The sequence below is a fragment of the Mesoplodon densirostris genome, chromosome 16 (genome assembly GCF_025265405.1).
Source record: "Mesoplodon densirostris isolate mMesDen1 chromosome 16, mMesDen1 primary haplotype, whole genome shotgun sequence".
Taxonomy (NCBI): Eukaryota; Metazoa; Chordata; class Mammalia; order Artiodactyla; family Ziphiidae; genus Mesoplodon; species Mesoplodon densirostris.
In genome coordinates, this window is record NC_082676.1 from 84,916,167 (window position 1) to 84,936,932 (window position 20,766).

Genomic DNA, 20,766 nt, shown 5'->3' on the forward strand with positions numbered 1-20,766 from the left:
ATACGTTCATTTGTGTCATATTTTAGATTCCACATATAAGTGATATCATACGGTACTTTTCTTTCTCTTTTGAGTTACTTCACTTAGTGTGAAATATCAGTGAATATTTGCTCAAGACTTGTATTTCACTCTTTCTAGATTTCCTCCTAAAAAAAAGAGGACCGTAATAGATATGTATGCTAGTGTTTATTATGATGTCTCCAAGCTACTTTGAAATGCACTCAAAAAAAAAGAAGGTGGAATGATGGATGGATCAAGGCATAGATTCGTGATAGGACCAAATGTTAGCAGTAGATTCCGGGTGATAGGCCCAAATGTTAGCAGTAGATTCTGGGTGGTGTTATATGTGTGTTCACCGTACAATTCTCTGAACTTCTCTGTGTGCTTGAAAAAGTTCACAATACCATGTCGGCAGAATTAATTGCCAGCGATTTACCTTTCTGAGTGGTACACAAAAGTGCACCTTACATGAATGGTGTCTTAGATTTGATGAAATGTGGTATTGTCATTGAGAAGCTGGGCCTCAGCTGGGAATTGGGGGGCCACTCCAATGCCTTCCTTCCCCCCATTTCCACTTGAAGACATGTAGATTCTGTCTCCCAGCATCTCTAGTCTCTGCTCCCTCAGCTCAGCTGGGTGTCTTTGCTCCTGCCCTAAATGGCAGCCCATCTTCCATGAGCATCAGAGCTTCTGTAGCATGGAGATTGCCGCTTGCCTACCCCCTTGCTTAAAACCCTTTGCTTCTCCAATGTCTAGAGGGTAGAGTCCAGACCCCACACTCAAGCTGCTCCATGCCACTGAGCCTTTGCAGATGCTGTTCCCTCTGCCTGGAAGACACTTCCTCCGCTGGCTGCCCCTGGTCCTCCTGGCTACCTTCCAGCCATTGTGCAGCCTCAGCTGAGAAAGCTTCCCCAACTTCCTCCTAGCCCTGAGCCCCCAGGCAAAGTTGCTCCCCCTTCTTGGTCCCCAACCCCCCAAGACTTTGTCTGTCCCCGGGTTGTTGCTTTCACCAGGCCTGCCCCCCATTCACCTGTGTGTCCCAAGCAGGGAGGCTGGGATACTGAAAGAGAGATTCTGGAAACAAGCAGGGGGTTTGCTGTGAGGTCAGCCCGGGTTTGAAACCCGGCTTCACCCTTCCTACCTGTTACCAGCCACCTCTTCAAGCCTTAGTGGGTCAGCTGAATGGGAATCCTTGTCTGGCTGTTGAAAGGATTCATGAGGTGATGTATGTGAAGAATCAGGCACGTGCCATTTACTCAAATTCACCGACTGAGCGAATGAACAGATGGTTTGCAATTGTCCCATGTCCCTTCTGTCACACCAGACCCCAAGCTCTAGGCGGCCAGGACTGTGGTTCCCTCTGGCTCCCACACCCTGCTAGGCGCATAGCAGGTGCCCATTTCACACCTACTGTTGGAGATCAAGGTCAGCAAGAGGGAGGAGGTTGAGGATCAGGTCAGGGCTTGCTGTGGGGTCCCGGGAGAGATGGCCCTGTGGGGCAGGGAGAGCCTGGTGATGCGGTCAGGGCTCCAGGGAAGGGGACAGAAGCATGGGTGGTTGGGCAGCCTTTAGCTCACCCACCTGCTCCCGCTCTGCACCTCCGAAGAGCCAGGAATGCGGTAAGTGCATAATCAACGTCTGTTCAATAGTGCAGGGGCTTCAGGCTTAGACAGACCGGGGTTTGATTTTCAATCTAGCCGTGTGGCTTGCTGCATGGCTTAACCTGGCTGAGCCCGTTTCCTCACCTGTATATTAGCAATGCCAATGCCTGCCACGTAGAGTTACAGAGAGGATTAAAGGGGAAGCAAACTTTCCATAATCATGTCAGGCCCAGGTCACCTTTGCTTCTCGGCGATCTTGCAGGGTGGGCGCTGTTACCCCGATTTTACAAGTGGCGGGACGGAGGCTTGAGTGCTAGCACCTAGCCTTGAGTCTCAGGGGGGCCACTTCAGAGCTTCCCAACCCCTGTCCAACTTGGCCCAGTGGGGTGATGCTGGTACCACCTCTGGGAGATAGGGGACCAGAGGAGGAACAGCAGAGAGGGAGGGGGGAATCGCAAGTGGGGTTTTGCCCAGGTGAGGTCGAGGATCTGATCTTCTTTGCCCGAGAGTTGTCACTGTGGCAGGGCCGCAGGTGGAGATGAGGCATGTCACCCAGTCCCAGGATTGCTGAAGTCAGGCTCTGGGAACAAGGCTGGGCCGAGTCTGGGACCACAGCGTTAGTAGGAGGTGGGCTTGCACCAAAGGGAGAAGATGTTAGAACCACCTGCCATGGTGAGGTGGGTCAGCGGCGAGCAGGGCTGGACTTCCGATCGGGGGGTCGGGTGGGGCAGACCTGGACCCCAGGCAGGCCCCAAGGTCGGGGGCCTGAGGCTTGTCCCCCAGCCCCTGCTGCCTCCGGAGCCCACCTGTCTTCTCTGTCACACGCAGTCCAACCCCGACTCCCGTGCAGGAGTCAGGCCCTCGGTTGCTATAACAACTGGATCCCAGCCATAAAAATAGTAACTTATTTTTTATTCAACTTCTATTGCTCTTGGAGGAAAAGAAAATCCATTTCTAGGCTTGTGTTTCCTTTCGGGGGTCTCCTCCGGGGCCCTGCTGAGCCCACAGCCAAGACCTGCTTGAAGGTGGACCGCAGGTGGGGGCCGGCAGGAGGCCAGTAGACCAGGAGCCAGGGAAGGCCCAGGAGCCCAGGGAGGCCCAGGAGCCGGGGAGGCCCAGGAGCCGAAGGAGGCCCAGGAGCCGGGAGAGGCCCAGGAATCAGGGAGGCCCAGGAGCCGGGGGAGGTCCAGGAGCCGGGGAGGCCCAGGAACCGGGGAGGCCCAGGAGCCGGGGAGGCCCAGGCCACCTCTCTGTGTGTCTCTCCTCGGCCTCTGGGGAGCTGTGGTTACTGGTGGACCCCCCCGAGCCTGGCCTGGCCACCCCAGAAAGTGGGGGGGCTCTCACCTTTGAAAAGCCAGCGGGGCCCTTTTTCTGGAAGTTGGGGTTGAGGGCTTTGGAGGAGGTCTGGCTTGTGCCTGGGGACAGGTGTTTCCTGGTGTGGCTGACAGGCCGGGGGCAGAGTTTGGGGGTCAGAGCAATGGCGATGGAGGTCAAGGTCAGGTAAGAAGTCATGATATGCAGGGCTCGGCCTTACCTGGCTCAGTTTGACTTTGGGCTCCTGGAGATCTAAGAACTCATTAGAGCAGGGGTTTTGTGGCGGGCAGTGAGCTCAGAGCCTGCAGAGCTGGCTTCTGGGGCAGGTCCTGCTCCTCAGGCTGTGCGACCTTGGGAGGGTGCCCTGGCCCCTCTCAGCCTCCCTTTCCCTCCTCTATATGAGGGGACAGGAGGTGCTATAGCCACCACAGCTGTGAGCCTTGCCCTTCTTTTTTTTTTTCCCTCGTCCTTTTTTTTTTTTTTTTGCGGTACGCGGGCCTCTCACTGTCGTGGCTTCTCCCGTTGCGGAGCACAGGTTCCGGACGCGCAGGCTCAACGGCCATGGCTCACGGGCCCAGCCGCTCCGCGGCATGTGGGACCTTCCCAGACCGGGGCACGAACCCGTGTCCCCTGCATCGGCAGGCGGACTCCCAACCACTGCACCACCGGGGAAGCCCTCCTCGTGCTTCTTAACCATGACTCCCAGTAAGAAATAGCTCTTCCATCCCGACCAGGACCCAGATGTATACAAACAAAAGTTTCTTGAACGTGACTTGTTCTCATTGTGTCTTTTCTACTTCACTTTGTTTTTAAATGCTGCTCACCATCCCCTAGGTTGACTCCGCGATCTTCTGGTGTCGTGCTGTCCCATGGAACTTTCCATGATGTTGGCAATGGTCCGATAAGGTAGCCCCTTGAAATACGGCTAGTAACCAGGGCACTGAATTTTCAATTTTATTTCGATTAACTCAACGTAGACGTTAAGTAGTTGCACGAGGCTGGTGGTTATTGTATTGGAAGTCACAGCCCTAGCAAGTCCAGAGAGCAATTCGAAACCCACGGCGCTAAGGGATCTTTCCAGCTTGACCCTTCCAGCCCCTCCTCACCGGCTGGGCTGGGACCCTGCCACACCCTCTGGCCCACATGTCCATCCCTTGGCCTATCCACTCATGCCAACCTTGACCTCAAGCTCACCTGGCCAAAACCCGACTCATGATCTCCCCTACTCCTGGCACCGCCCCCCTCCCTAGGTGGCACCAGTACCCACTCAGCAGGGCCAGCCAGAAACCCAGGGGTCACCCCCCACTTCTAGTCCTCCATCAACAGGGTCTGGTGGATTTTTACCTCCTAAGCATCCCTGGATCGCTTCTCTTGACCATCCCACCCCCCGGCCCTGCAGTGGCCTCTGAACGCATCTACCTGCAACCCTTCTGGTCCTCACCAATTCCAGGTGTGTGTGCCCACTGTGTGCCCGGCATCTGGAGTGCAGAAATGAATTTGATGGACTCCTTTTGTCTTTCTCCTTCATCTTGTTCTAGCTACCTTGGGGCAGAGGACGTGGGTGGGATTATTTTCTGACTGTGTAGTAGGATCTCAAATAAAGCTTGTTATAAAAAGTAGCAGGGAGCTGGGGCTTGGGAAGGGAAGGGAGGAGAGGGAAGGGCGGGGAGGTGTGTGCGTGGGAAGGAGGGACCTGCCCTTCTACTTGGGGACCCGTCTTTCCACATCAAAGGCTGTCCTGCCTTCCAGCAGCCCCCAGGGTGTCACCTCTTCCAGTAGGTGGTTTCGCATAGCCCATCACCCAGGCCAAGGTCCCCTAAAGGAGAAAGCTGAATTTTGTAAAGATGCGGGGCAGGGTTTGGGGGCTGGGGTGGTGGTGGGCACATCCTGGGTACCTGGCGACCAAATGCCTAAATGCGTGTGCCCCTGTCTCAGGGTCGTGAGGGTCTCCAGAGTCACAGCCTCTGGGAATTAGGGGGTTCCCCAGAGACTGCGCCACCCTCTTGGGGCCGTCGCACCTCGCAGGGACGCAAGGCGGGGGCGGAGGGGGGAGCGTGAGCTACAGGTAAGCTCTGGGGCCGGCCACGCGGGCAGGGTCCGCCCCCCTTGGCGTCCCAGCCCCCGCCGCGGGGGACAGCGGGACTCCGTCTAACAGGCAGTCTTCTCTCGCAGAAAAAACTACGGGAGGAGGGGGCCCGGGGAGCAAGGAAGAAGGGGCTGCTTTCGGAAGCCCCCCCTAGGCCTCCACCCCTCCCCCAGGGTTCCCTTCCCGCAGCGAGGCTGGGAGGGGTCGGCGCCGCGCGGGGAGGGGGCCGGGGCTGCGGGGACTCAGGCGATTGGCCCGGAGCCCCCCCGCCCCGCCCTCCACCAGCTGCTCGGGATTTGGCATCGGCGGCTCCGGGCTCGGCTCCAGCTCGGCTCCGCGCGCCCCCGGCCGCCCCCGCCCCGCGGCCGCCGACCTGCTGCTCCGGCGCCGCGGCCTCTTCAAGTTGCCGCGGTCGGAGCCCCGGGCTGGAGGCTGATGGAACCGCCGCGATGTTCGCTCCGCGGCTCCTGGATTTCCAGAAGACGAAGTACGCGAGGTGAGCGGGGGTGGGAAGCGCGGGCGGCGGGTCCGGCTTCCTGCGCCGCCAGCGCGCTCCCCCCGCCGCCCCGAGAATTCAGGGTGATAAATGGACCCTGTCCCCGGCCGGAAGAAACCGGACACGAGACGTCGTGGTCTTTGTGAGTCTCCGCGCGCTGGACCCGGGAGGAGCGCGGGTTCCCGGCGCCTCCGACGTAGCGTGGTGCCCTGGGGCGAGTCGCTTCACCTCTCTGAACCTCAATTTTCAGGTCTCAAAGGCGGGGATAATGAGAGTCCCCACCCCTAGGGTCCCCGCGAGGATTAAGTGAGATGATCCCTTGAAAGCACTTTGCACGGGTTCAATCGCTATTCGGCGCTTTTGTTAATGATAAAAGGCGTTGGCCCGCACCGCCCCACCGAACCCCCGAGCACCCCTGTCCCCCGCACCACCCCTGACCACCCTCATAGCAAGCAGGAGGAATGGGTAAGGAAACTGAGGCACAGGACCAGGACCTATACATCTTGGCCTTTTCATAGTGGGAAGTCTGTGGTCCCACCTGAACCTCAGTTTCTTCTTCTAAAGTGGTGATTTCAGATTGCCGAGTGGAAGCCAAGGTCTTGTCGCTTTGATACCCAATTAAGGAGCTGGGGGGGGGGAGGGAATATTAAGTTCCTCTAAGATTTTGGCGGGGTGGGCTTGCCTGAAAGCTGGATGAAAACCTTTTCTAGGATTGCCCCTTCGCCCCCAGGAGTCTTGGGGGAGGACCCACTGCTCTGGGTGTGCAGCCCTAGGCGTCGGCCTCCTGCCCAGGGGAGCCCGCCTTCACCTGCTCTTACCCTCCCGCCAGGCCTCCTGCCTCCGTGGGTGGAGTGGGCAGGTGGTGAGTTGAGCTGGGTTGGCATCCTTTTTGCTGTCACACCTACACAGCTCATTGTCTCCTGGCAATTGTTGAGGGTCCCTGGTTCCATGAAGTCTCCACAAGTTGCTGTCAGATGGAGCACAGCTTGACCCCAGAGGCCGGGCTGAGCTCGGCTTCAGGGCGGGAAAGTGGGGAGGCAGGACTGGGTCCTTTCCCTCTCAGTCTCATCTCTGTTTCCTCTTGCGGGGGGGCGTTGTGTCTCCTTCATGAAGTTGGGGAGTCCCGCTGGAAAGGGGTTGCTGGTGGGAAGGCCCGGAGGAATTCCTGTGGTATTTCTCTTGGCGGGAAGGTGGGAGGGGCTGGTTGCACAAATCTGCGAGGTCTCGTCTGGTGTGGGAACTTGGACTTTCAGAGGATTGTTCTCGAGGGTCCTGTGTGCTGGTGTGAGATATAAGTTGGTGGAGTGTTCACTGGAAGGGAAGGGAGAAACCCGGGGCTGGAGACTTCAGATGCGGGGAAGGAGCTCTGTCCCACACCTGCTGTGTGACCTTTGGTAGGTGTCTCAACCTCTCTGGACCTCTACTGGTTAATCCGTTAGACAGGAGGGTTGGTCTAAATGATCTGTAGATTTTGACACCGGTGCTGCTCCCGCTGTAACTGGAATAGGGCTCTCCAGCTGGGCTGAGGGCTGGACCATGAACCCTTTCTTTCATGCTTGGGCTGATGACGCTTCTACGGGTGATGGGTCCAGTGAGGAAATGGAATGCATTGATTAGAACTATTTCTGTTCCCTTCCTCCTTGTGCGGCCCTTACTACCGTCCAGTCCACATATTAGGTCCTTAATCAAGGCTTTGTGATTGAGTGAATTTAATAGTATGACCCAGATCTGTCCAATAGAAATAGCATACAAGCCACAGAGGTAGTTTTAAATTTTTTCATAGCCATTCCGTTTAATGTGTGGCTAATTTCCCATCTCACTGTCATAAGAAGGTGAAAAGAAACAGGTGAAATTAATTATGAGAATATATTTTAGTTAACACTTTATATCCAAAGGATATTCAGTATGTAATCAATATAAACAAATTATTCATAGATATTTTACAGTTTTTTTTCAACCACAAGTCTTCAAAGTCTGGTGTGTTTTATACTTACAGCCCATCTCAGTTTGAACTAGCTATATTTCAAGTGCTCAGTAAACACTGACCACACATGTGGTCAGTGATTGTCATATTGAACAGGACAAGAATGTCCTCCAGGGTGAGAGATGGGTGTTTGTCTTAGTCCTTAGTCCTTTCAGGCTGCCATAACAAAGTACCATAGACTAGGTGCCTTAAAAACAGCAGAAAAGTATTTCTCACAGTTCTAGAGGCTGGAGGTCTGAGATCAGGGTGCCAGCAAGGTCGGGTTCTGGTGAGGGCCCTCTTCCAGGTTACAGATTGCTGACTTCTTGTATCCTCATAGGTCAGAAAGAGACGAAGCTAGCTCTTTGGCTTCTTCGTATAAGGGCAGTAATTCCATTCATGAGGGCTTCACCCTTATGACCTAATTATGCCCCAAGGGTTCTACCTCCAAATGTCATCACACTGAGGGTTAGATTTCAACATACGAATTTTTTTTTGGAGGGGGGTCACAAACATTCCGCTCTTAACACTGCTCCTGGTTAAATGCTGTGTGACGTTGCAAAAGATGCTTTCCGTCTCTGAGCCTCTGTTTCTCAGTGGGTGGTTGTACCAACTGATCTTTAAGGTTCTAACCTTGAGTCCTTGAATGGTTTATCTACATCCAGAAACATACTTATCATCAAGCTATAGGAATTAAAGACTGTAGTGTTGGTTCAGGGCTAGGCAAATTGACCAATGGAACAGGACAGAGAGGCCAGAAACAGATTCATGCATATAAAGGCATTTGACTTTTGACAGAGGTGGCCTTGCTGATCAAACCAGTTAAGGATGGTCTATTGAATAAGTGGTACTGAGACAATAATCCAGATGGAAACAACGAAACTGGAGTCCTACCTCACACCATACAGAAAAAGCATTTCTAGATGGATTAAAGATTTGCAAGTGAAATTTAAAAAAAAAATAGAAAACTTTTTGAAAATTTGAAACAATATCTTTTGGATATCATGCTAGGTAAAGATTTCTGAAGGCACAAAAAGTTCAAACCATAAAAGATTGATAAACTCAACTACATTAAAAATTATGAATTTTTATTTCCCCAAAAATGCCAGGAAGACAAGAGAAGACAAGCCACGAACTTGAAGGACATATTTGCAACATACTTAACCAACAAGTAATTAATATCCAGAATCGGGAACTCCCTGGAGGTCCAGTGGTTAGGACTCAGTGCTTTCACTGCAGGGGGCACGGGTTCAGTCCCTAGTCGGGGGACTAAGATCCCAAAAGCTGCACGTCATGGCCAAAAAAAAATTAAATAAATAATAATATCCAGAATCTATAAAGAACCACAATAAGGAAAAGACAGCCCCATAGAAAATGTAAAAAGACAGTCATTTCAGGAAGGGAGGACACAGATGAGCAATAAGCACGTGAACAGCTGCTCACTTGCGTTGGTGATCAAGGAAATGCAACATAAGAGTCCATGGGACGCCATTCTTGTATTCAATATATAAGAAGTCTGACAATACTATTATAACTACTTTGGAAAACAGAGATTACCATGTAAACTTGGACACGGCCACTCTCTTCTGGGTGTTTGCCCTAGGAAATTCTGCACATGTGTGCCGGGGGAGATGGCCCAGAATTTTCTCAGCAGGACTGTTCAAGGTAAGCAAGACCTGGAGTCAGCCCAGAGGTCCACGTTGATGGAACAGTATGTATCCATGCAGTGGAGTAGTAATCCTGCAAGGAAAACAAGTCCAGTCCCAGGCAACGTATGGATGAATCTCACAGACGTGTCGAACAGTAGCAAAACACAGAAGAAAGCATGACTCCAATCATGTAACACTCAAATCCCAGTAAACTGTGTTGTTTAGGAATGCAGAGAAAAGTACGTGAAAAGTGAGGCAGCGATGATTCCAGAATCAGGTTAGTGGCTACCTGTAAGGGAGGGAGGGAAGGATACACAGGGTGCTTGTGGGTCCTTGTAATTCTTAACTTGAGAAGAAAAATGAACTGGGTTCTACGTGTCCTGGAAGGCAGCAGGGTCTCACATTTCCTGGGTGAGCCCCACATGGCGCCACCTCACTGCAAGGAAGCCGGGAAGTGTAGTCCACATGTCTGTCTGTGCCCGCTGCTGCTTCCATGTCCAGAACAGCACGTGGCACCTGAGCAGTTACCAATCAAAATCCGTTGCATAATACTGGCTGTGTGACTTTGGATGAGCGAATTAACCTCTGAAGACATAGGTGCCCTCTTTCGCTTAATGCAATGTGACCTTAAACGTGGGCCATTGTAAAATAACATTATGGTTATAAACGTAACACATGCTCCTTGGAGAAAAGTTTTTAAATTATGGGAAGTAGATATAAAGATGAAAGCAGCAGACCTTTAATCCTATGGTCTGGAGATCATCACTGTTAAATGTGACTTTTCTTCCAGTCTTTTTTTTTTTTTTTTTTTTTTTTTTTTTTTTTTTTTGCGGTATGCGGGCCTCTCACTGTTGTGGCCTCCCCCGTCGCGGAGCACAGGCTCCGGACGCGCAGGCTCCGGACGCGCAGGCTCAGCGGCCATGGCCCACGGGCCCAGCCGCTCCGCGGCACATGGGATCCTCCCAGACCGGGGCACGAACCCGTATCCCCTGCATCGGCAGGCGGACTCTCAACCACTTGCGCCACCAGGGAGGCCCTTTTTTTTTTTTTTAAGGAAGATGTTGCGGGTAGGAGTTTAGTAATTTATTTATTTATTTCTGCTGTGTTAGGTCTTCGTTTCTGTGCAAGGGCTTTCTCTCGTTGCGGCAAGTGGGGGCCACTCTTCATCGCGGTACGCGGGCCTCTCACCATCACGGCCTCTCTCGTTGCGGAGCACAGGCTCCAGACGTGCAGGTTCAGTAGTTGTGGCCCATGGGCCCAGTTGCTCCGCGGCATGTGGGATCCTCCCAGACCAGGGCTCGAACCCATGTCCCCTGCATTAGCAGGCAGATTCTCAACCACTGTGCCACCAGGGAAGCCCCTCTTCCAGTCTTTTTCTGTAGATACTCTATAGCTAGCGTTGTATTCTAATTTTTAAAAATTGACCTGCCATAATCCCGTCTCCTTTGTCTTTCATAATTGTTTGCAACCTCAGCTTAAAGGGGGCTTTTGCTTAATATTCCATCTCGTCATCATACCCTGCTTTATTTTATTATTTCCCACTTTTGGACAATCAAGTTGCTTTCTGGATTCCGCTTCTGTGCACAACGCTGCAGGAGCATCTCTGCAGCACATACCTGATCCATTGTCAGTTCTGGGTATTGGCCTGGGGCCCTGGGTCACCAGGTCCAGGTGAGGCTCACCGAGGGCCCAGACTATAAAGACTTGGTTGGGGACCTGCCCCCCACCCAGCACAGTTCCTGCCATGGAGTTTGGAGTTGCTTCTAAGGCCAAAGCTCGGGTCCCACTCCTTCCATGGTGGGGTCCTTGGGAAATACAGAAGGAGCCAGGAGCCTGTGCTGTGATTCCGCCCTCCTCTTTGTTGGCTTCTCTTGTGCAGGGGACTTTTTCCCTGAGCCTTGCTTTCCTCCTCGTAAGTGAGGTTAACAGGTGGGGGTGGTGGCAGTGGCCCTGGGAGGCCTTCTGTAGGTTTAGTCCCCGTCCTACTATCTGAGGTCCCTTCACAGCCACTTAGGACCAGTCCTGCTCCAGCCAGGACTCTGAAATTCTGAAGGTCACCGGTTTCGTAAACGTTTGTAGTTCTTGAGGTGATTAAGATAAGGTATGTGAAGCATCTGGCGAGGTCCTTGGTCTACAGCTGGTGCTCCAGAGCGGTGGCTATTTATGTCATAGTTACTGTTATCCAGTCTGTCTCTTTCCAGAGAGGATTCGAGGCAGTTTGTAACAAGCAAGTTTCTCAAGATCCATAGGGCTGTCGGAGAAACGCTTCCATCTTGGCAGAGCTTTCTCTGACATCAGCAGGTGTCTGCATGGCTGGAGAAGGGGTGGGAGGGGAGATGGGGCTCATGGGTGCTTCTGCCTTGCTGGGCTACCTGGGACACGGCCGGCCCAGGGCTTCATGGAGGAGGGGGAGATAGATGACCCACACTTCCTGTCCATCGTCTCCTCGGATCCTTGCCCGTCCTGGGAGTAGCTGCAGTTTCTAGTCCTGTTTGGTTTGCCCGAGGCCGAAGAGCAGTTGGTAGGATTCACACCTGGGTTTGTCTGGACCCTGCTTGTCTGCCTCTCCCATGCGACCCTGGGGAATAATCATCGTCATCACCCGCAGCTGCAGGGTACGTGTCTCACACGCCGAGTCTCTACTCCCCACTGGACGCGGGGATTAGAATTCCGAGTCCTCCCTGCTGCCTGCACCGTTGCTGGGACTGGAAGGGCTCTGAGAACACTCCGTCTGTGCGCCGGCCTCCTTTGTTCATTCACTGATGGCCCCGCCCCAAACGCAGTCGGGCCAGGGCAATGTCCCCACAGAAGCCCACCTGCCGTATGTCTGGTTATTTCAAGTATTTTTTTTACATCTTTATTGGAGTATAACTGCTTTACAATGGTGTGTTAGTTTCTGCTTTATAACAAAGTGAATCAGCTATACATATACATATATCCCCATATCCCCTCCCTCTTGCGTCTCCCTCCCTCCCACCCTCCCTATCCCACCAAAAAACCAAGCTAACAAGCTTCTCAACAAAATGGGTTCTGTCCCCCTTCCGGCAACTATACTTCTATGGTGACAACAGTGAACACTCTGTAAAACGGTGGCCGTCATCTGATTGAAGACTGGCTAGTGTCAAAGACAGCTGAGGGCGCTTCCCTGGCGGTCCAGTGGTTAAGACTCCACGCTTCTGCTGCAGGGGGCACGGGTTCGATTCCTGGTTGGGGAACTAAGATCCCGCATGCCGAGTGGCGAGGCCAAAAAAAAAAAAAAAATAGAAAGGCAGCTGAGTGTAGTTAATTTTTACACGCGTCTTTGGCGTTCGTTGCTGGGCAGCCTTGCTTGGATGAGTAATAAAGACATACATAGTTTATTAATTATTATGTATGTCAAATGATTTATTTGATTGACTTCATTGCAGCAAAATCATTATTTATAGTCAAGATTTTCACTTATATTGGGGTTCTGTTAACAGTAGTAATCTAAAGGTGTTCTGTCTGGCGCTGTAGCCCTTGCCACCTGTGGCTGTTTAAAAGTAAATCTTAGACCTTCCCTGGAGGTCCAGTGGTTAAGACTCTGTGCTCCTAATGCAGGGGGCATGGCTTTCATCCCTGGAAGGGGAACTAAGAACCCATATGCCATGCGGCCAAAAAAAACAAAAGAAAAAGGTAAATCTAAATTTATTAAAATAAAATTAAAAAGCTAGCTCTTCGGGCTTCCCTGGTGGCACAGTGGTTGAGAGTCTGCCTGCCGATGCAGGGGACACGGGTTCGTGCCCCGGTTTGGGAAGATCCCACATGCCGCAGAGTGGCTGGGCCCGTGAGCCATGGCCGCTGAGCCTGCGCGTCCGGAGCCTGTGCTCTGCAACGGGAGAGGCCACAACAGTGAGAGGCCCATGTAACGCAAAAAAAAAAAAAAAAAGCTAGCTCCTCAGTTGCACCAGCCACATTTCAAGTTCTCTATAGTTACATGTGGCCAGCGCTGCTGTATGGGACAACACAGACATTTAACATTTCCATCATTGCAGAAATTTCTCTGGAAGAGCACTAGCCTAAAGGATTCAAATGAAAAATGTAATTAAAAAAACCCCACAAATGTAAATTAAAGCAAATGTCAGAAACTGAAAAAAGTTAAATGATTTTTAATTCTAAAATATTCAAAAACTTCTATTAAATTGAAAAGGCAAAATGCAAATTAAGATGAATAAGTATAACATTTTAAAGTCAAACAGTATTTAAGTAAAGCTGAAATATTTTATTTGATTGTTTTGAAAATGTAATTGAAACCTATCATATGAAAATGAAACTGCTCACACCTGGAGTTCAATGTCCACCTCGTTGCCAACATAAAGAATAGGTAGGAAAAAAAAAAGAATAAGTAGAGAGCAGGCTTATGATTGCCAAGGGGTTGAGGGGAGGGAGAGGGATGGACTGAGAATTTGGGGTTGGTAGATGCAAACTATCAACATTTAGAATGGGTGAACAACAAGATCCTACTGTATAGCACAGGGAGCTGTATCCAGTGTCCTGGGCTAAACCATAATGGAAAAGGATATTAAAAAAAGAATGTCTATATTGTGTAAAACGGAGTCACTTTGCTGTGCACCAGAGACTGGCACACATTGTAAGTCAACTATACTGTACTTCAATTAAAAAGAAAAGAATAGGAATTATGTCTTATGCAAGTTACCTCTAGTCCTGCACATATACAAGTTCAGGAGTGATATGAATTCATTAATATTTCACATGTTTCTCAGCTACCATGTGCACGTACTGGGAATTCCAAGGCAATTCATGAGTGTCTTTGAAACCTGGAAATGAAACAGGAAGAGAAACAAATTGATGCTTGAGGTTACTGGACTGTGACTCTTCTTGGGCATCAGCCTACGGCGTTCATGCTGTCTTCAGAGCAAGGCTTTGGCGGATGAATGACAGTCGTCCCTCTGTACCCGCGGGGGTGGGGAGCGGGGATCAGGGAGCCGATTTAGTTCCAGGACTCCCCCGAATGCTGGCATGTCCGCGGATGCTCAAATCTCTTGCAGGTTTTACTCCGTATTCGCGGGTTCTGCATCCGTGGATTCAACCATCCTCGGATTCAGTCAGCAGCGGATCACGTAGTAGTTTCCATCCCAGGTTGGTTGAATCCCTGGGATGTGTAACCCACGGATGGGGAGGGTGACTGTAGTTTGTCTTTTCTCTTACCCAAGCCTGCCTGCTGCTCACATCTTTCTGGTTGCCAGTGCCAGCCGTGGCATCACCCACAAACCTTCACAGCATTTGTATGCAGTTGGTTTTTTAAAAATTATGGTAAAATATGCCTAATGTAAGATTTACCGTTTGGACCATTTTTCAGTGTACACTTCGGTGGCATTAAGCACATTCACCTTGTTGTGCAGCCGTCACCACCATCATCTCCAGGAGTTTTTCATCTTCACAAACCGAGACTCTGTCCCCGTTAAACACTAACTCCCCCGTCCCCCTCCTCCAGCCCTTGACACACACCCTTCTGCTTTCTGTCCCTATGGATATGATTACTCTAGGGACCTTGTATGAGTGGAATCCTACAATACTTGTCCTTTTTATGTCTGGCTCCTTTCACTCAGCTTAATGTCTTCAAGGTTCATCCATGTTGGAGCAAGTGTCAGAATTTTCTTCTTCTTTTAAAAAAATTAATTTTATTGAGGTATTGTTGATTTACAATGTTGTGTTAATTTCTGCTGTACAGCACAGTGATTCAGTTATACATATATATATACATACATTCTTTTTCGTATTCTTTTCCATTATAGCTTATCACAGGACATTGAATATAGTTCCCTGTGCTCTACAGTAGGACCTTGTTGTTTATCCATTCTATATATAATAGTTTGCATCTGCTAATCTCAAACTCCCAATCCATCCCTCCCCCACCCACTCTCCCCCTTGGCAACCACAAGTCTGTTCTCTATGTCTGTGAGTCTGTTTCTGTTTTGTAGATACGTTCACTTGTGTCATATTTTAGATTCCACATATGAGTGATATCGTATGGTAAATGATAGGGTCTTTCTTTTCTCTTACTTCACTTAGTATGATAATCTATAGGTCCATCCACGTTGCTGCAAATGGCATTATTTCATTCTTTTTAATGGCTGAGTAATATTCCATTGTATATATGTGCCATATCTTTATCCATTCATCTGTCGATGGACATTTAGGTTGTTCCCATGTCTTGACTATTGTAAATAGTGCTGCTGTGAACATAAGGGTGCGTGTATCTCCTTGAATTATAGTTTTGTCCAGATATGCCAAGGAGTGGGACTGCTGGATCATATGGTAACTGTGCTTTTACTTTTTTGAGGAACCTCCATACTGTTTTCCATGGTGGCTGCACCAACTTAAATTCCCACCCACAGTGCAGGAGGCTCTCTTTTTTCCGTGTCCTCTCCAGCGTTTCTTATTTGTAGACTTTTTCATGGTGGCCATTCTGACCGGTGTGAGGTGATACCTCATTGTAGTACCTTCCTTTTTAAGGCTGAATGATGTTCCATTGTATGGATTTGCACCCACCTTTTGTTCCAAGGACACAGGACAGGAGATGTGAAGCAGTACTTGCCTGGTCCTGCCCGTGTTATTCACAAAGTGAACGTCCAGGGTGACAGCTCACACTGCCAGCGATGAGTGCTGGATCCCCCGTGACCAAGGTGCTCAAAGTCTCCTTAACAAATTAGTCTGCGTTTGTGAGAGCAGGACCTCTAAACCCTGATCCACACATACTCCACAGATCCATAGCATTGGCATCAACTAGTGCTTGTTAGAAGCAGAATCTTGGGCTCCACCCCAGACCTATGGAATCAGAATCTTTATTTTCATAAGATCCTTCAGTGATTCATGTGTGCATGAAAGTTGGAGAAGTAATGGATCTAAAGGGACAGGCTTAGGGACAGAGTCCCTCTTGTTTAAGGGTAGTACTGCCTGAACATTACTCTAATAGGATTATTAGGGTAGGATACATAGCACACCTACTGTCATCCTTCCCTTGTGCCCAGGGCAGACATCACTAATCGATCATGGGATTCAAAATCATTCTTCCCATTGAGCAGAGGGAGCCTCTGATGCCTCAACCCGGGACTCCTGGCCAACAGAGGAGCAAATCAAGAACACGGCCAGGTAGATGCAATAAGAAGTGTGGATCGAGATTTGGGTGGACTAATTCCCAGTGTCCCAGACTGCTTCTCTGCCACTAATTTTTTCTTGTTAATTGCCACCACAGTAATGACATCCACCATTTCCTGAGCATTTTGTATGTTCCAGGGTTTGCTCTAGATGCCGTGTGCATTGATTCTAATCCATTCTGTACCCTGCCAGATAAGTATTATTGGCCCCATGTTACAGATGAGGCTGACAGGGAGGCTGGTCTGATGGCAGGTGAGAGGGACAACCCGCTCTAAACTCAGATCTGTCTGACCTCCGGTCTGAGCTTTTGCCGATTCCTCCCTGCAAAGACCCCAGCCCTCCCTGCAAGGATCCCCATGCTGTCAGAGCTCCCAGGCTGAGGTCCAGACCTCTTCAGACCCCTCCCTGGCAGCCCCGCGGATCTGTAGCCAGATGAGTGGAAGGGCCACTGGAGTTGACCACAGAGTGCTGGCTTAGCTCACAGAAGGTGTGAGTGTGGACAGTGCTCACCGTGACTAAGTGAAGTCGTTTCTTAAACAGCAGGGCACCTGGGCTTGTTACAGAGCTTAGTGCGTTCAGGGCTCCAAGGGAGCCGGAGCCGGAGGCCAGGTGCCCCCATAGATGCCTCAGTGACTCTCTGGGTGTTTACCCCATTCTCCGCGTTCACCATCTCCCTTCCTCACCCTTGTCTCTGTTGGTTTTCTTTGCCTCACAGTTTCTGCTTCTCATAACCTCAGTTCCTTCACCACTGTTGCTTGCTGTCTCCATCCTGCCCCACTTTTTTTTTTTTTGCAGTACACGGGCTTCTCACTGCCGTGGCCTCTCCTGTTGCGGAGCACAGGCTCCGGACGTGCAGGCCCAGCGGCCATGGCTCACAGGCCCAGCCACTCCGCGGCATGTGGGATCCTCCCGGACCAGGGCACGAACCCGTGTCCCCTGCATTGGCAGGCGGACGCTCAACTACTGTGCCACCAGGGAAGCCCTGCCCCACATTTGAATTGCTCCCTTGGCTGTCTCCCCACGAACCTGGGGCAGTGGAGAGAGCAGGTGTGTCCTCTCCACGTTACCTGGGAGTGGATGGCACATCGTAAATACAGTAAGTCCCCTACAGAAGAATGAGTCCCGTTCCGAGAGTGTGTTTGTAAGTCCAATTTGTTCATAAGTCCAACAAAGTTAGCCTAGGTACCCAACTGACAATCAGCTACATAGTACCATACTGTAATACGTTTATAATACTTTTCACACAAATAGTACATAAAAAACACAAAAAATAAAGAAAACTTTAAAAAATATTTATTTATTTCGTTGTGCTGGGTCTTAGTTGCAGCAAGCGGGCTCCTTAGTTGTGGCATGGAGACTCTTAGTTGCGGCATGCATGCGGGATCTAGTTTCCTGAGCAGGGATCAAACCCAGGCCCCCTGCATTGGGAGCACGGAGTCTTATCCACTGCACCACCAGGAAAGTCCCAAGAGAACATTTTAAATCTTACAGTACAGCACCTTGACAAGTACAGTAGTGCAGCACAACAGCTGGCATACAGGGGCTGGCACTGAGTGAACAGGCAAGAAGAGTTACTGACTGGAGCGGGGAGAGGAGGTGGGAGATGGTAGAGCTGAAGGGTCGTCAGCAGTAGGAGATGAGCTGCAATGTCACTCACGCCTGACGTTGATGGCACAGGTTCTGGTTCCTTGCTGGATTCAATTCTATCTACCCCCTTGAAAAAACGATCCAGTGATGTCTGGGTAGTAGCACATTCGCATCTTTGGAAGTTCGCAACTTGAATGTTCGTATGTAGGGTACTTATGTACTTGAGAACTGGGAAGTAGAATTTTACCGCGGGTGACTTCTGTTGTCGGACCCCCTGGGCCTCCCTCGGGGCCCCTCCCCTTAACGGCTGTGTGACCTCGGGCATGTTACGTGGCCTCTCTGTGCCTTGGCTTCCTCTTCTGAAAGATGGGAAAGAATAGTAGTACTCATCTCACAGGGTTGATTGAGTCTCTGAGCTTCCGTTTCCTCATCTGTAAAATGGACAAAATAATTGGCCCTCATCAGAGAGTTGTTGGAGAACTAAATGCCGGGCATGGCAAGTGCTTGGCCCAGGGCCCAGCGTGGACTGAGTGTTCTGACGGTGTATCTGACGGTCTTGGTCCCATCGCTCACCCACCGGGGCACCCTTGGGCTGGTCACGTAGCTTCCCTGGGACTCAGGTCCTCCATCGCTGCAGGAGGGGTGGCCCAGGTGCATACACATATCAGGGTGTGGGGTGTGTCCCTCTGGCCGCAGAATGGACAGTGCATAACTCTGAATGAAGCAGAGTCGTTAGGGTTACACTAAGAGAATGACTCGTCTTGGGACCAGGTCCCTGCACCTTCAGTCCTGCTTTTCTGGGAAGCAGGAGCTGCAAGATGGTGAAGGTCAGACCTGCGGGGTGTGGTCTGCCCTTGAGCTCCCATCTTCCACCCGATGATGCAGTTCCCCTTCCTCCCCAAATGTCCAGCTGAAGGAGTCACCAAGGGCACAAGGGCATCTGGGCTGGGGTTGTCTGGAAGTCGCCATGACCCTGCCATGTGGGTGGATCTCACCAACCAGAAGGCGGGAGCACTGGAGGCCAAGAGGGGGCTTGAAGGGATCAGGAGCCCTGGGGGTTGTGTGGCTCTGATTTTAATAATTACCGCTTGGGTGGAAGTCTGTAGTTGGAGGTGGGCAGGAGAGGGAGGGGAGGGAGGTTGGGTCTGTAGTGTGGTGTTGGGCCACAGTGAGGACAGCTGGGAACATGTTCCCCGCCCTTGCCGTGGACACCTGGCTGCACCACATAGAAATCTGTTTCATTTGTTCGTTGATTAAACAACAATTGCCGCGTGCTGTGGTGTGCTGGGCGCTGTCCTGGGTGCTGGGAATACAGGGCTGACCCTGTCCTCGTGGAGCTCACATTCTGGTGTGAGAAACAGACAACAGACAGATAACTGTATGATAGAATTTCAGGTGGTGACGTGGCCAGGAGAGGGTGTGAGGGGCAGGGTCGGGTGACACGGGGATAATGATGCTTCCCTCATAGGATCGTTTGGAGGAAATGCATGTAAACCGGCACACAGTGGGTGCCGATTAAGGGACAGGTTGGTACAGCGGGATTGGGGTGCTAGCAGCTGGGCTGGGCTCTCAGGGGAGCTGTCCTTTCAGCACCAGCAGATCTCCGTTTATTGCCCTATGCCTGGACTGCAAACCTAAGCTGACAGATGTGCAGGGACAGTTAGAAAGTGACAATTGTCCAGAAACTCCACTCCAGCAGCAGTGCAGACACGCACCTTCAGGTTCATCCAGACACAGCCCACCCCTCCAGGTTTGTCCTAAGTCCCCGTCTCAAGCAGGGGAGAGTCTGGCAGGCCCCGTGTCATTGATCACCCTTCCCCAGCCAGACTGCAAGCTGCTTGGAGCAGGCGCGGGCTGGGGGCTGTTCAGACACCGTGTCCCCTGAGGGGCCAGCGTGGTCTGGCATGTGGTGGGCATGCCTGACTTGTCCACTGGTTGGGCACCCACACTTGGTTAGGTGGTTCATTGATTCATTCAGAAACCTTGTTGAGGGATTTCCCTGGTGGTGCGGTGGTTAAGAATCCACCTGCAAATGCAGGGGAAATGGGGTTCAAGCCCTGATCCAGGAATATCCCACTTGCTCTGGAGCAACTAAGCCCGTGTGACACAACTACTGAGCCCGCGTGCCACAACTACTGAAGCCCACGTGCCTAGAGCCCGTGCTCTGCAACAAGAGAAGCCACCGCAACGAGAAGGCTGCACACTGCAACGAAGAGTAGCCCCTGCTCGCTGCAACTAGAGAAAGCCTGCGTGCAGCAACGAAGACCCAATGCAGCCAAACATGAATAAATAAATAAGTTAATTAATCAGTTTAAAAAACAACAACAACCTTGTTGAGAGCCAGGGCTGGGGCACCAAATGAGTCCTGTGCAAAGCTTGCCCCCTCCCCTCCAGAAGCTCATCGTTTAGGGGAGGACTCGGTCTGCTAATAATATGTGAACAAGTGCATAATTGAGATATTGATAAATATGCTGGAAATGTAGGTATGGTTTCTGCTTGAAAGCCTGGGTAAGAAAGTGTTTGAGGGTGACTTTGGGACTTTCAGTTATAAGAAACAGAAGCCTCAGTTTGAACTGGCTTAAAGCAAAGAGTGAGAGAAGGAGAAAGAGGAGGAAGGGGCAGTGGGGGAGTGAAAAGAAGGGGAAAAGGTCGGTACTCAGAAGTGAAAAGCATGTGGGTTCAGGTGCAGCTGGATCCAGGGTCTCAAAGACGACCAGGCTGCCTCTCTCCATCTCTGGGCTCTGTTTCCTCTGGTGGCTCCAGTCTCTGGACTAACAACAGTGCTGACGAATGGAGAGTTTCCTGCGGAATCCTTCGGGATCACCATAGCCCTGGAATTGAGTCTCCTTGTCCTGGCTTGGATTTCATGCCCATTCTCGGACCTGTTGCTGAGGTCAAGGGAGAGACTATGCCAGACCTAGGTCACAACCCCT

At 51.1% G+C, this 20,766-nt stretch overlaps 1 protein-coding gene across 1 annotated transcript in view; it reads left to right on the forward strand.

Moving 5' to 3' along the window:
- The first annotated feature begins 5,450 nt into the window (after positions 1-5,450).
- MMD2 (monocyte to macrophage differentiation associated 2) overlaps positions 5,451-20,766 on the forward strand; it is a 49,643-nt gene continuing 34,327 nt past the window's right edge. Inside the window, exons 1-3 of the mRNA XM_060079270.1 lie at positions 5,451-5,497; positions 5,612-5,693; positions 9,064-9,125. Of these exons, the coding sequence (XP_059935253.1) occupies positions 5,451-5,497; positions 5,612-5,693; positions 9,064-9,125 (191 nt within the window). The remainder of the gene's footprint in view (positions 5,498-5,611; positions 5,694-9,063; positions 9,126-20,766) is intronic.